This window comes from Mauremys mutica, chromosome 4 (genome assembly GCF_020497125.1).
Source record: "Mauremys mutica isolate MM-2020 ecotype Southern chromosome 4, ASM2049712v1, whole genome shotgun sequence".
NCBI classification, from domain to species: Eukaryota; Metazoa; Chordata; order Testudines; family Geoemydidae; genus Mauremys; species Mauremys mutica.
The window spans coordinates 128230319-128246778 of NC_059075.1; the positions used below are offsets into that span (position 1 = coordinate 128230319).

A 16460-nucleotide genomic window follows, 5' to 3' on the forward strand; every position below is an offset into this window, starting at 1 on the left:
CTTGGAGAACGGGGTATGTAACCGCAGATCTCATTCAACACATAGAGACACAGGCCCAGGATCAGCTTCTCTTAAAATCAAGTGGAGAGTCATAGCTAACCCTGCTCTCCGAGGAAACTTGCTTTCAAAGCCTCCCGGATACACAGCGCTTCCCGCTGGGATATTCTCTCGGCACGGGTGTCTGGCTGAGCGTAAACAGCAGCCAGGCGATTTGCCTCAACCTCCCATCCGGCCAAAAAGGTCTCGCCCTTGCTCTCACAGAGATTGTGGAGCACACAGCAAGCAGCAATAACTACGGGGATATTCTTTTCGCTGATGTCCGAGCGAGTCAGTAAGCTCCGCCACCTCCCCTTAAGACGTCCGAAAGCACACTCCACCACCATTCTGCACTTGCTCAGCCGGTAGTTAAAGAGTTCCTTCTCACTGTCCAAGGCGCCTGTATAGGGCTTCATGAGCCAGGGCATTAGCGGGTAGGCTGGGTCCCCGAGGATCACTGTAGGCATCTGCACATCCCCAACCGTTATTTTGTGGTCCGGGAAGAAAGTTCCTGCCTGGAGGCGTCTAAACAGACCAGAGTTCCTGAACACACGCGCGTCATGAACCTTGCCCGCCCACCCGACGAAGATGTTGGTAAAACGTCCCCTATGGTCCACCAGTGCTTGCAGCACCATTGAAAAGTAGCCCTTTCGGTTAATGTACTCGCTGGCCTGGTGGGCCGGTGCCAGGATAGTCAGATCTAGTTATTAGTATTGCTGAAGGCTGGGCGCTATGCCAGAGTGGAGGGGGAAGACAGGAAAGAGTTTAGTCTGATTTTGATTCTCTGCTGATTTGTAATGAAGGGAGATATGCTGCTTTGGGGGAGACTGGTGCATTTTATGAGTGGGGAAGTGTGTAGTCGGAAATAGGAGGGGAGGAACGTGTGTTGGGGGCAGGGGGTTCATTACATCTGTAAGAATAAATGTGCCTATCTGATGCTCTGTTCCAGATGTTTGATATTATTTTTGTTGTAACACTTCCCCAAGAACCTTGCTGTCTCAGCTATGCCCGTGTTGTGAGATGTCATATCTTCTAGAGCCTGCCCAGTCTAATTGAGGAAAGCTTCTGGCAGTGCTAATGAGCTGCGTGCATCGATCAGTTCTCTTACAGTGCTGTCAACTGCTCAAAGTTCCATTTTAGCTGTTAATGGGCTTCCCTCTTTAATGGGGATTTGGAAATCCCTCCACTTCAGGAATTCCCTCTTTTACAGATCTCAAGTAAATGCCCAACATGCCTCACCGGACCATTCATCTCTTCCGGAAGGGATTTCGGCTCCATGACAACCCAACTCTACTGGCTGCACTGGAGTCCTCAGAGGTTGTGTATCCAGTCTACATTCTGGATAGAAAGTTCCTGATGTCTGCAATGAATATGGGAACTCTACGCTGGCACTTCCTGCTGCAGTCTCTCGAGGATCTGCAGAGGAACCTAACTAAACTGGGCTCTTGCTTACTGGTTATTCAAGGAGAGTATGAGTTGGTTCTTCGAGACCATGTTAAAAAGTGGAACATTACCCAGGTGACTCTAGATGCTGAGATTGAACCATTTTACAAAGAGATGGAGAGGACCATACAAGTTCTGGGGGGAGAGATGGGATTTGATGTGCTTTCTTTGATGGGCCACACGCTTTATGACATCAGACGGTACGTAACTGCCACAAGGCAATTTCTCAATGATCTTTTGTTTATGTTTAGTTTTAACAAATATCAGTGGGAAATGCCTAGTGATTCTGATTCTTTTAGATTCTAATATTTGAGCTTTTAGAGCGTTGAGCTTCCTGGGATGAATGTAACATTGTGTGCCAGTCAGTAAGGACCAGAGGAGGGAATGCACCTGAATTGGAATTGAAATTAGAATTGGGGCTGTGATTTGGTATGCTTGTTATAATGTTTTATTAATATGTACCCTTTGGCCATTGGATTTAGTTCAATCCTTTATATAATCTACTCTTTAAAAAACAAAATCTAAATCGGCAGGGAAGGATGCAATTATGTTTTTTTTACCCATTTCATCTGATTATATCAGTGTTTATTTTCAAGCATTAGGGGTTTTCTAATCAGCTTAATGTTTTGCCCATGAAAGAAATTAAAATGCAAACACCACCAATCAGATACTGTTTGTGGTTTATTCAAAACCGAATGGCTGCAGATATTGGAGATTCATTATGAATTTGGAGATCAAATAGTGTTTTGCATTATTAATTAATAAACTGCTGATCCTGTAGACACTTGCGCATGTGAGCAAATCTGTATATATGGAGCACCTTGTTGAATTCAAAGGGGTATTTGCATGCATAAATTTATTCACGTGGATAAGCATTTACAGGATTCGGGCCTCAGTAATTGATTGCTGGACAGAAGTGACAGCAAAGGAGGGCACCATCAACATTTTAACTTCTCTTGTCTGCATATTTTGATGATTGATAGTAGATAGGTTAATTGAATTGTTTTTGGCTGGAGGATTAAATTTATGATTGCTCGTGGTTGCTATGGAGAGATGGAAATCTGTCAAGTTCTGAAACTACATCTTGTTCCCCATGGGGAGAATTCCCTATGGCAACAGAGAGGCCAGTTTTAGTCACTGCCACTCCATCTGAGTGCTGGGCTCTGCCCCCACAAAGCAAATTGCATGATTGAGGCCTTGAGTTGTCACTATCTTCCATAAGGCTGATTTTTCCTCCACTCCTCTATACACCACATCCCACAAAAAGAGTTGTGTGGCCTTTGGTTCTTGCAGGTGTCATCTGTGGCCAGGAGAATTCCTTTTTGTTTTAAATTTTTTGCTAGTGCAAAGATTTTAAGTGGATTTAAAAATAAAAAACATTTTGGAAACCAACATGGCTCTAATCCATTGAAATTAATAAAAACAGAGTCTTTCCAATTCTATTCATAGTCTGTTTAAAAAATTGTAAAACTTGCAACCCTGCAAGTGGATTGGTCCAAGTGGACCTGGACACTTGCACAGAATTCCATTGAAGTCAGTGGGGCTTTGCATGAACGCACTGGACTGTGACATCTGTACCGGGAACCTCATAACAGGGATGTTGTATCTCTATGCTATAGCCAGTTTATTCATCAGCTCTGCCTGCATGACTGACACCTGCCGCTTCCATTTTCTACATGGTTTATATTCATACTACAAGTGGTCTTGTCTTGTTCAGGATTTTGGACATGAATGGTGGGACTCCCCCCTTGACATACAAAAGATTTCTTCATATCCTCTCTGTACTCGGGGACCCTGACATGCCTGTACGAAACCTTACAACCGAGGATTTCCAGTAAGTAATTTTCATACAGCAAAAATAGACAACCCAGTAAAGAGCTCTTTCTCTCTTATCATCACAAGGGAAGGATTTGGCCAGTTTAAATGACACTATTAGATGATATATTGCATTATTTGAACATGTAATTAAATAATGGGTTGTATGTATAAAGAATGTGCAACTGTGACTAAGAGGGCTAAAATAATAATATTTAATATTAAATTATTATTATTTATTATTTATTGCATAGCACCTAGGAGACCAAGTTATGGACCGGGTCCCCATTGTGCTAGGCACTGGGAAAACGCAGAACAAAAAGACAGTAACACTTGGATGTATAAGCAAGGGAATATCGGTGGCATTACCTCAGTATGTGACATTGGTGAGACCATTATTGGGATACTGTGTCCACTTCTGGTGTCCATACTTTAAAAAGAATGTTGAAATAATTAAAGGGGTTCAGGGAAGAGCTACAAGCGTAATTTGAGGTCTGGAAAACCTGCGTTATAGTGAGCCATTAATGAAGCACAATCTATTTAGTTCATCCAAGAGACGATGGTGACTTGATCATGGTCTATAAACACCTACATCAGGAGATGGTTTCTAATAGCAGAACACTTTTTAATTTAGCAAATAGAAGCATGACATGAGTCAATGGCTGGAAGTTGAAGCTAACCATAATCAGATAGATTTTTACAAGTGAAGGTAATTAACCTCTGGAAAAACTCTATTCTGTATAAGTCTTATATCATGCTTCTCAGCATAGTATCTGAGCACCATCCCACAGTGCATTAAGCAGTGACAAACATCCGTCATGTGTTGCTTGGTCTCTCATTCTCTCCCCAGGGGAAAAGCATATGCAGTGGAATATGTTGTTTAATAGATATTTAAAAAAAAATACGTTGCTTTGTGCTTGTTAGAGAAGGCAGGGTATCTTGGAGTGGAAGGTGGTATGGTTTGTGATGGTCCTTAGTTCCTGGGGAAGTTCATTCCACTGTCTCAGTCTGACCTTCAAATAAGTTCTGTCTCCTGCACAGACAAGCTTTACCCTTACAGTAGATAGTCCATTGGACCAGAGAAGTGGATTTGTTGACCACAGTCTACACCTCCTGGAGTTTTAGGTTCTTTTCGATACTGTGGGCCATGCCATGGAGTGCCTCGAAGATAAGGACTGAGACCTTGAACTTGATTCAACATTCTATGGCAAGCTAGTGTAGGGAACAGAGGATGGGAGTCATATATTCCAGGTAGCCTGTGATGGCGAGGAGATGCATGGCAGTATTCTGGACTAGGTCTGTTTTTTAAGTGCTGAAACTCATGCCCAGGTGTGTTGCATTGCTGTAGTCCAACTGAGAAGTGACAAAGTCTTGAATAACAAGCCAGGTTATCAGCCACCAGGATGGGATGGAGTCTCCTAACCAATCAGACAGGCTAGAAAGCATTACCTGTGAATGCTGCTGTCTGAGAGCCTAGCATCACCAAGGAGTCCAAGAGTACTCCTAATTGTGAACTGAATTGACCAACTCTGGGTGTGAACCTTCAACCAAATTCTTCAAAATGCCCTGCCCACCAGTGTCGCCTCTGTCTTGCTCGGGTTCGGCTTCCGCCAGCTGTACTTCATCTATGAGCTGATCTCATCCAAGCACTGGGCCATCTTGATGGTAGTGGTGTGGTCATATGTGGTGAAAGACAGATAGAGCTGTGTGTCATCTTCATATTGCTGGCAACTGAGTCCATGTTTTCTGACCAGTTCACCTAGTGGCTGCATGTCAGTGTGGTAAAGACCTGGAGAGAGAATTGATACTTATGGCATTCTACAGCTGAGAGGTCTAATAGTGAAGGTTTAGTTTCCCATCACTTCTTGTTGGGTGCATCCCTCCAGGAAGGACTGAAACCATTTTAGTGTACTACCCTGTTTCCCTGCCATAGGGTGACCAGATGTCCCAATTTTATAGGGACTGTCCCGATTTTTGGGTCTTTTCCTTACCCCCCCCCCATGCCCTGTCCCAATTTTTCACATTTGCTGTCTGGTCACCCTACCCTGCCACCTCTCTCAGGTGAGACAGCGGTGCCCAGTGGTTGACAGTGTTGAATGCTGCAGAGAGGTCCAGGAGGATGAAAATGAACATTTGTCCTTCATCAATTGACATAAGGAGATCATCTATCTGTGCCACTAAAGCATTTTTTTCAGTCCCCTCTCTGGGCCTGAATCCAGATTCTGCCAGGTCTAGATTATTGGATTCAGTTAGATGAGCTTGTAGTTGGCATTTAGCTAACTTTTCTGTGAGCTTGCTTAGGAATGGGAAGTTTGACACTGGGTGGTAGTTGGCTAGAGCTGATGTAACTAAAGTGGGTTTCTTCAGTGTTGGTCTGTTGTGTGTTTTCAGGAGGAAGGGAATGACTAACTAAGGGATGTGGTGGAATCTCCATCACTTGAAATCTTTGGATTCCTCTTTCTAAAAGATATACTGTAGCTAACCCAGAAATCATAGGTTTAATGCAGGAATCACTTGGTGAAATTCTGGGTCCTGGGTTTTGCCAGAGTTTCTGCAATATAGTCATAGTGGTCCCTTTGGTATTTAAAATCTATTCATGTAATGGACAAGGGGCCAGAGTTAAGGTTACTTAGTCCTGCCATGAGTGTAGGGGACTGCACTAGATGACTTTTCAAGGTCCCTTTTAGTCCTATGATTCTGTGATTACAGTGGTGAGAGCCATGTGAGTAGATAGACTGGGTTAGACTTTTCCTTATTTTTTTAATTCCTGGTTACCTTTTTAAATACATGATAAAAGATAAAGAGGCTCATACTTGCATAGTGCTGTGCTCCATGAAGGGCTCATGTTACGCCAGTGCTCCGAGATCTGCACTGCCTTCCAGTTCATTTCCAGGTGTCACTGAAATGTGGCTGCATCCATGTTTCAGGGGGAGTAAAAAGGCCTTTTGTAACAGAACTCTCTTTTTGATGTGGGTGCTGGATGACTCAGGGCCTCTGACTGACCCTCTTCTTTTCCTTCCTATTTGAAGGGAGACACCCCACCCCACTGCACATCCATAATCGGAGGGAGTGGGGCCAGCCCCAGCAGCAGAAATGTGGGATTGCTCAAAGGGCCACAGCTCTGGGAGACCAGGAGCACCCTGAAGGGCAGGAGCAGAGGGGAACCTCCTGCTGGATTAGCAAGGGACAGATGGGGAGGACAGTTGAAAGGAGCGACTTTGCCTCCTGCCCCTGATAAAACCTATCACAGCCCTGGGAGGCCTATCTCCAGAGGTGGGAGAGACAGCAAGGGGGTGGGGCAGGAACAAGGGGTTTAGAACCTGTCCTAAGAAGCTACAAGCCTAGGATGGAGGGGAGGAGGCTCTCCCTCCCCACCCCCAAGACTAGGAGGAGACTGCTGGGGAGGAGGGGCCGGAAGGAAAGCACCTTGGCCCTCCCTGCCACAAACACAGCAGACCGGGAGTGAAACAGTGTGCTGTGCAAGGGCTGTGCTGCAGGGAGCTCAGCAGGCCAGTTGCTGGACCCAGACCTGAGCGCTGCTCTCCTATCTCCCTCTGTCTGCATCCTATAGGGCTGAGAACTGCCTCTCTGCACTCCCGTCCCAGTGGCAATGATCTGTGCATGTCCCCACCCTTGCCACCACCACAGGTTGGGGTGAGCACATCCCCTGCTCAGACACATCCTATCGCTCACCTTGACCTTCCCGGATCCAGTGTCACCCTGTTACTGTCTAGTGTCACACCACAGTGGGTCTCCCTGTGTCCTTGCTTGGACTCATTCATCATGGAAGGGTCTGCTCAGAGGTGCAGCCATGGGAGGTGAGGGAGGCATGTCCCCCGACTTTTCATTATGCTGCTGCTCTCTCCTTTAGTGGCTGCAGGAGAGGCTCATTCCGCCTCCTGATCACAACTCCCCGCTAACATTTTTCAAGGAGGCTGCAGACGGGGACCTCTGACTACATTACCCCTCTTGCTCTGGCTTATTGCTCTGGCGGCATTGCCCTGTACCATGATTAAAGAGGAGACAGGAGCCATCTCCTTGGCACGCTGGATGGGAAGTGCTCTTCCTCCCTCCTCTTCATCATGTTCTCTCTTTGAAAGAAGCCTCTCTTTTAAATTAGGAGATGTAAGCCTGCCCCTGAGCTGCCCCTGGCTGAATGTTACAGGGTGCCCCTCCCTGAGGATTTGGAAATCCCCCGAGATAGCCAGTCCCCGTGGAGAGGGGGAGAAACTGAAGGGCTGCAGCGACTAGAGCAACACTTGAAAAATCAGGTGAGTCTCGCTTTTGATGTACCCGTTCCTTTTCCTCTTGCTCTGGATGCTTGCTAATAGCTCCATACTGACCCAGGTTATTATGGCCCTTAGCCCTGCTGCAGATGGCTGGGTCTGATCCCAGCAGGCAGAGAGGCTGGCCATAAAGGATCACTCAGCACCAAAGCACCTTGCTTCATCCCAGCTCTTGGCTCCCGGCAGGGCTGATATCCCTGGGCTGGCATAGGTGTCTCCAAGCAAACAACTCACGTCCTCCTGGCATTTGAGAAGCCACCTACCAGGCTAAGTAGAAAAGATCTGTAGTTTGATACAGTCACACCCAAGTGGACCCTCTTATACATTCAGAATACTCCTCTGACAAGACCTGTCAGCTTTTTTGGGGAATCTGAGCTTTTGGGGGCCCATAGAGTAGAAGCAACCTGGTCTCTGGCCTCACACAGAAGGTTGATGTATTTGGAGAACTAAGTATTCCAGATGGGGCTTCCTTTGCCTTTGGTGCTTAATTTAACAATGGCCACTCTACTTCAGATGTCGTTGTTGCCTTTGGATTGTGGTGCACAGAGAAGCTTGGGAGGAATGAGCTGGGGCAGCAGCTGGAATGCAGTGTCTTTATACTGGTCCCTTTTGATGCAGGTCAGTTTAGGAGATGCATTTATAAACCAGGGTGGTATGGCTCTTCATGTGCCATGAACCCTAAGCAAGGCTTCATGTGGCCTGCTGCAAGCTAGCCCCCTGTTCTGTGAGAATGACCCAGGGGCTCTGTAATACTGCAGTGTGACAAACAGGAAATTCTGCTGCAGCTTCAGGGAAATTCAAAACTGGAGGGTTGTTCCTGAAATAAATGCGAAAATATACAGTGCAAGCAACCAGGTCTCCCTTGAGTTATTTATTGTTATATTAAATTCAGCTTATTTCATACCACCTCCAGACTGTCAGTTTAAGGTGCCCCAGGATTGTGTGTTGAGAACACATGATTGCATTGCAGCAGTTGTCATGGGGAAAACTGGAGACTGTTGGTAGCTGGGTAGGAGGCAGTAGGGATTTTTGGTCCTTGAGGAGCCAGGCAGGCTCTTTAGGATTGTAGGAAAAGTTCATTAGCTGGCCATTTTTGCTCAAATAAATCATCAGCAAAATAGTTGATAATGTTATTAATGATCAAAATTAGGTTTCCGAGTTAACACCCAATTGATAAATGGGATAGTTCACCCCTCTCTTAGAGCAATTATCCTAGACTATGGAAGTTTTCCACTTATCCCATTGTTCCTGGAAGACATCTCTGCCTTAGTTTGTTTTCAGTTCAGGTTTGCTTTGCAACTGTAAGGGCCAGATTATATATAAATGGAGGTTTAGAGTCTAGAGCACAGTCTGCAGCCAGTTCCATAGCCACAAGTGTGACACTTCCTGGGGGTGTGAGGCACCTTGCTACCACCTGCCCTTAGCGTGAGGACGTCTTGTCTGTGCCTGCCGGGGGTCAGCTCCCCAACTCCACTAGCCACAGGCAGTACAAGCACTGCCCTCTAGGCCTACTGTCTCTCTATACTCTATAGGTTAACCATAGGCACACTCCAACCCCCAAGCCCTGTGAGCATCTCCCTGGAGGGTTCAGCCCCCTTTCCACTGAACACGCACTGCATTCACAGATTCACTGCTCCCAAAGGAACAGTACCCTCCTGCTTACCAAAAATGCCTCAGATCACAGCTCCCCTTAACACACAGCCCTTAGACAGGTTTATAGTGAGAACAAGAAAAAAGTTTATTTAACTCAAAATAGAGATTTGAGAAGTAGCAAGTAAAAGTATTGGAAACAAATGGTTATACATAAAATACGATCATAACACATATCATAGACAAGAGCCTAGACTTAAATTAACAAGATGCTTTCGTGTCCAACGAAGTTTAGCTCACTCAAAGTCCCTGTGTCGTTTTCCAGCCCGGTTGGCCGTGACCCTCCTTTCATAGGACAGAACACACTGACAGTTCATCTCCTTGGAGGAAGTGGGGAGCGTGTCTCTAAACTCCCAACAACCCATCGTCTTTATTTATAAACAGGATTCCCTCCCCTTCCCACCCCAAGTTGTTTCTTCCTATGTGCTCCTTTCTTGTTGACTTTACAGTCTCTTGATTAGCATTCAGCTCAGACTGTAGATGGGCCTCAATTGTGTAGCAGAACATATACAATGCACACATGACCACCCAGAGAGATAAGGGTCTCTTTCCTCCTGCCTAACAGAAGCATGTTTGTCACCTTCTCATGACTTGCCTTAACTCATAAAGATGAGCCTGGGAGCTTAAATTCCTAACTGTATTAGACACTAAAAATCACGGACTCAGTAGAGATACTGGTTTTATGTCTCATAACAACAATCTGTAACTCACTAGCCCTCCTTTGTCCTATGCCTGCAGCGGTGTTAATTTCCCACTTCATCTTGAATAGGCTCTTGTAACATCTGTAAAGTCCTTATGCTTAACAATCTGTCCCACCTTCTATTTAGCTGTGACACTCAGATTGCCTTTCTAGATCTGAAGAAGAGCTCTGTGGAGCCTGAAAGCTTGTCTCTCTCACTACACTAGGCGTTTAAACCGGTTTTAGGAGCGTAAAACCGATTTAACGCCACAACTGTCCACACTAGGAGGCACCTTATATCGATTTTAATGGCTCTTTAAACCGGTTTCTGTACTCCTCCCTAACGAGAGGAGTAACGCTAGTATCGGTATTAACATATCGGATTAGGGTTAGTGTGGACGCTGATCGACGGTATTGGCCTCCGGGAGCTATCCCACAGTGCACCAGTGACCGCTCTGGACAGCATTCTGAACTCGGATGCACTGGCCAGGTAGACAGGAAAAGCCCCGCGAACTTTTGAAATTCATTTCCTGCTTCCCCAGCGTGGAGATCTCATCAGCACAGGTGACCACGCACAGCTCATCAGCACAGTTAACAATGCAGTCTCCTGAGAATCGTAAAAGAGCCCCAGCATGGACTGCACGGGAGGTACTGGATCTGATCGCTGCTAGGGAACTGCGTTCCAAAAGACGAAATGAAAAAGTATTTGAAAGAATTTCTAAGGCTATGACGGATAAAGGCCACAGCAGGGACTCAGTGCAGTGCAGAGTGAAAGTTAAGGAGCTCAGACAAGCCTACCAGAAAACCAAAGAAGCAAACGGAAGGTCAGGGGCAGGTCGAAAAACATGCCGCTTCTATGCTGAGCTGCATGCAATTTTAGGGGTCTGCGCCACAAGTACCCCACCCCTGATCGTGGATTCCGAGGTGGGGGTTGTAATCTCTGCCATGGCTGAGGATTATGCAGACGGGGAAGATGAAGATGAAGAAGAGGAGGAAGACCTAGCAGAGAGCACACAGCACTCCGTGAGCCCCAGCAGCCAGGAGCTTTTTATCACCCTGACGGAATTACCCTCCTCCCAGCCCTCACAAGCCACTATCCCAGACAATGACGCCATGGAAGGGACCTCTGGTGAGTGTACCTTTGCAAATAGCAAACTTTTTTTTTTAAGCAAGCGTTTTTTAATGATTGATTTGCCCTGAGGACTTGGGATGCATTCGCAGACAGTATAGTTACTTAGAAAAGTTTGTTAACATGTCCGGGGATTGAGAGGAAATCCTCCAGGGACATCTCGATGAAGCGCTCCTGTAGGTACTCCAGAAGCCTTTGCAGAAGGTTTCTGGGCAAGGCAGCCTTGTTCCGCCCACCATGGTAGGACACTTTACCACGCCATGCATGTAGCAAGTAATCAGGTATCATTGCGTGGCAAAGCATAGCAGCGTATGGTCCCGGTGACTGCTGGCATTCAAGAAGCATCCGCTCTTTATCTTGTTCTGTTATCCTCAGCAAAGTGATATCGTTCAGGATAACCTGGTTAAAAATCAGGAATTTAAGTAAGGGGGGTGGCCATTTTTCTACTGGGTTCGTGGAGTGCAGCAGCTTAAAAAAAAAACTTTCCTGCACGTAGCGAAGCGGGGGGAGGGGAGGAGTGAAATGCCGATGATCTTTTCTGTGTTTGGTCACCGGCGATCTTCCCCAAGCTACCAGCCACGCAGTGGGTGGGGGGGTGGGAAGGTTGTTGATTAGCAGGGAGCTAGCGTGGTATTAGCCATGCGTTGGTGGGGAGGGGTAAATCACTACAGAAGCCGAAAGACAGTGGCTTACCATGGCCGCATGCAAGCAGAATTCTGATGCCTGGACCTGTGTCTGTGAGATCTGTAACTCCAGAGCTGCAAGCACTCACTATTAAGATGAAAAATGCGACCTTGTAGGGAAATCACATGTGCTAGGTGAATAGTGCTGTTCACTGTGAAAGAGTATAACCATTGTTCTGTAAAATGTATCTTTCTAAATATTTATCTTCCTCATGCAGCTGCAAATTTTTCAACCATCCCTCCTCCATCCCAAAGGCTAGCACAGATAAGGCGGAGGAAAAAGAAGACGCGAGATGAGATGTTCTCGGATATTATGGAAGTTACACGCAATGAAAGAGCTCATCTGAATGAGTGGAAGGACGTTGTATCAAATTACAGGAAAGAGGCCAGTGAACGTGAGGACAGGAGGGACAACCGAGATGAGAGGTGGCGGCAGGAAGACCGGCAGGAAAATCAGCGGTGGCGGCAGGAAGATCAGCGGTGGCGGGATGCAACTCTGGGGCTGCTGCGTGATCAAACTGACATGCTCTGGCGTCTGGTGGAGCTTCAGGAACGGCAGCAGGATCACAGAGTGCCGCTGCAGCCCCTGTATAACCACCCTCAACCCTCACCATGTTCCACATCCTCCTCACCCAGACGTGTAAGAACGCGTGGGGGGAGGCTCCGTGCACCAGCCCACTCCACCCCCGTGGACAGCCCAACCAGAAGGATGTCGTTACTGTGAATTTTTTTTAATGGCCTTCTCCATCCCTCCTATCCTCCTCCCAAACCACACCCTTACTTCTCTCCCTCTTTTTATAATGAATCAATAAAGAATTCATGCTTTTTAAATGAGAGTGACTTTATTTGCATAAGTAAGCTGTACTCGAAGGGGGATGGGGAATTGCTTACAGGGACTGAGTCAATCAAGGGGGTTGGGTGTTCATCAACAAACACAGCAGTCACACTGTACCCCGAACATTGATGAAGCTCGTTTTCAAAGCTTCTCTGATGCGCACCGCTTCCTGGTGTGCTCTTCTAATCTCCCTGGTGTCTGGCTGCGCGTAATCAGTGGCCAGGTGATTTGCCTCAGCCTCCCACCCCGCCATAAAGGTCTCCCCCTTACTCTCACAGAGATTGTGGAGAATACAGCAAGCAGTAATAACATAGGGGACATTGGTTTGGCTGAGGTCTGAGCGAGTCAGTAATGTCCGCCAGCGCGCCTTTAAACGGCCAAATGCACATTCCACCACCATTCTGCACTTGCTCAGCCTGTAATTGAACAGATCCTGACCACTGTCCAGGCTGCCTGTGTATGGCTTCATGAGCCATGGCATCAAGGGGTAGGCTGGGTCCCCCAGGATAACGACAGGCATTTCAACATCCCCAACTGTTATTTTCTGGTCTGGGAAGTAATTCCCTTGCTGCAGCCGTTTAAACAGAGTAGTGCTTCTGAAGACGCGAGCGTCATGAACCCTCCCTGGCCATCCCACGTGGATGTTTGTGAAACGTCCCTTGTGATCTACCAGTGCTTGCAGCACCATTGAAAAGTACCCCTTCCGGTTTACGTACTGGGTGCCCTGGCGCTGCGGTGCCAAGATAGGGATATGGGTTCCATCTATCGCCCCCCCACAGTTAGGGAATCCCAGTGCAGCAAAGCCATCCACTATGGCCTGCACGTTTCCCAGAGTCACAACCTTTCGTAGCAGCAGCTTAGTAATTGCTTTGGCTACTTGCATCACAGCAGCCCCCACAGTAGATTTTCCAACTCCAAATTGATTCCCGACTGACCGGTAGCTGTCTGGCGTTGCAAGCTTCCAGAGGGCTATCGCCACTCGCTTCTCAACTGTGAGGGCTGCTCTCATCTTGGTATTATGGCGTTTCAGGGCAGGGGCAAGCAAGTCACAAAGTTCCATGAAAGTGCCCTTACGCATGCGAAAGTTTCGCAGCCACTGGGAATCGTCCCACACCTGCAACACAATGCGGTCCCACCAGTCAGTGCTTGTTTCCTGGGCCCAGGTGATGATCCTGCTGGAAAGTGGCTTTTGCTGATTCACAATTGCAGGGGGGAAATTTCCCTACTAGCTATAAGAAAAGTGGGAGTGGCTTTCCCTGGGAGATTTAGAGTGTGGGCTGAGCGCTCCTCAAGGAGGAACCCCGGGTCATCCAAGTCTAAGGAAAAGACTTGGATGTAACAAAAGGTTACATTTTGTATTTCATTTTGATTTGAGTTCTTTTCACGCATATTGCCCACCTCCAGGAAGGGGCACAACTTGTGTGGCCTGTGTTTGGAGTATAGTGGGGAAGCCATCTGCCCACAGCTCTTTTCTGTTTCAGTAACAGGACATACGTTGTGGTGTTCTGCCTAAAATTGGTTCCTTTTTTTCTTTTTCTTTTTTCTTAGGGCTGGATAGCAAATTTTACTAAACCAAAAACAATTCCAAATTCTCTGCTTCCAAGTACTACAGGACTGAGTCCCTATTTCAGCTTGGGCTGTTTGTCAGTTCGGAGTTTTTTTTATAGATTATCGAACATTTATGCTCAGGTAAGAAAATGCCGTGTGCAAATCAAGCCAACACAATGTTTATCTAACAGTTTCCTAAAGCCGACTAGTCTCCTCCTCAGCAACAGTTGTATTAATAGTGCAAAGTGGCTTTAGATATTGTTTAGAATATTATCCTTAAACAGATTAAAGCCTTGCCCTGACTAGGATTTCAAGGTGTGATGTTAGCTCGTGTTACCTAGCTCCATCTAATTAACACTTGCTAAAATTGCAGCCAAGACAAAGGGCTTGGTTACACTTGCGAGTTACAGTGCATTAAAGGAGCCCCAGGTGCACTAGCTCACTCCCTGTCCACACTGGCAAGGAACGTAGAGTGCTCTGACTCCACGGCTAGAGCGCTGCTAGTACTCCACCTTGGTGAGTAGAATAATGTTTGATGTGCCCCCGCTGGAGCACCCCAGCGTCAGTGTGAATGAGGTGTTGCATTACTGTGCTCTGATCAGCCTCCGGAAGCGTCCCATAATCCCCTTAAGTCAAGTGGCCACTCTTGCCATTGTTTTGGATATGCCCTTTGAAAGCTCCGTTTGACAGCCGGCTGCTTATCTGCTCCGAGACAAAGCAACCATTACTGTGGAATGCTGTGTGTGAGAGAGAGAGGCGGAGGGGAGGGAGAGGTCTGCTGCTATCTGAACTTACAAGACAGCTTGCTGACATGCTCTCAGCCCCCCCAAAACCCACTCTCTCTCCCCCCACATACATACAACACACTCCCTGTCACACTCCACCCCACCCCATTTGAAAAGCACGTTGCAGCCACTTGCATGCTGGGATAGCTACCACAATGCACTGCTTTCTGTGGCTGTTGCAAGACCTGCTAATGTGGCCATGCCAGTGTGCTGTCAGCTGTCAGTGTGGACAGACTACAGCGCTTTCCCTACTGCACTCTACGAAGGCTGGTTTAACTCAAAGTGCTCTACATGTGCAAGTGTAGCCATGCCCAAAGCAATTGTCCTTTAGTACAGGCTAAAGTAATCAAATTGGAGGGAGGAGGAGAAGCCTAGGGTGTAACTCAACCAGCTAAAATTAAGCTAAAGGTGTCATCCCAGAGTTAAGTGGGGTTCTCAGTCGACAAAACCTAAGGGTGTTTTGGCTGCAGGTCAAGCTAAACAACATCAAGTTTGTCCTCCTTTGCAAATCTTAAATCTTGTATATGCAAAAATATCAGTTTTCATCAGTGCATAACTCCAAAACAGATGTACAGAATTTGCACAACCTTTGAGAAGAAATTATCATTGAGAACAAGCCTGGAAAATGCCACCCTACATGGAGACTGTTTCACAGTCTGCATGGGCACAGAGGTCCATTTGGGGGATCCATTTGTGGGAATGAAACCTCACTGTTTCATTAACATAAAACAGGGCATTCTCATTAACTTTTTTTAAAAGGCTACTCTTCTTCAGGGCATGAATCCAAGCAACTGTGTATCAATCAGTGCGTGTCTGGTTTAAGGAATCTTAGGTTTTTATTTTTGCTGCAGCAAGAAATCCCAGTATGAATCTATCCTGGAAGGTCAGGGTGTTACAGAAAATTATTCTAGAAGGTCAGGGAATATTGAGTTTTAATGGTTTTCAGCTCACACTCTTTTGGTGCTGGAAACTTTGTTTCAAACCTTGGCTCCTTAAATTCAACAGTAAAATGCTATAAAGCTAGCAGATGTTTTCAGCTGTATTCTCTGGGCCAGATCATCAGCTGGTATAAATTGTTGTGGCTCAACTGAAGTTAATGGCCCTATGTCTCTGTTGCAGTCAAAGAACCACTCTCTGCCACCTGTGTCACTTCAAGGACAGCTTCTGTGGAGAGAATTCTTCTATACAGTGGCATCAGCAACACCAAACTTTACCAAAATGGCGGGGAACCCCATCTGCCTTCAGATCAACTGGTACCAGGATGCAGAGAGACTCCACAAGTGGAGAATGGTAATGTGCTGCATTCCCATTTGAGTAGAACCGATGCATTTATTTCTCTTGTTGGCTATTTTTAGTGCAGCACAATCTATGCCACAGGTGAAGGAACAGAAGCTTGACACTGTACAATCAGGCATGAGGGTTTATTACGCACAGCGCTGTTGGAGTGTCACTTGGCTTATTAGGCTCAGACACTGCTAAACAATTGATTACAATAGATTATATAGGGTGCCAATGGGTGGAGAGAAGGGACAGGGTGGGAGTTCCGGAGCCCCTGAATAGGTTCTAGCAGC

At 46.6% G+C, this 16460-nt stretch overlaps 1 protein-coding gene across 3 annotated transcripts in view; it reads left to right on the plus strand.

The window, feature by feature from the left end:
* The window catches only part of LOC123369320 (cryptochrome-1-like), a 55097-nt gene that overhangs the window by 11662 nt on the left and 26975 nt on the right, over nucleotides 1–16460 (plus strand). For 2 of the 3 annotated variants that reach the window (XM_045014768.1, XM_045014766.1), the window contains 6 exons: nucleotides 1247–1679; nucleotides 3197–3313; nucleotides 7415–7565; nucleotides 8094–8198; nucleotides 14105–14245; nucleotides 16009–16179. In XM_045014768.1, the coding sequence (XP_044870703.1) occupies nucleotides 1258–1679; nucleotides 3197–3313; nucleotides 7415–7565; nucleotides 8094–8198; nucleotides 14105–14245; nucleotides 16009–16179 (1107 nt within the window). In that variant the 5' untranslated portion in view covers nucleotides 1247–1257. The remainder of the gene's footprint in view (nucleotides 1–1246; nucleotides 1680–3196; nucleotides 3314–7414; nucleotides 7566–8093; nucleotides 8199–14104; nucleotides 14246–16008; nucleotides 16180–16460) is intronic. The other variant, XM_045014769.1, reaches the window with a different exon arrangement.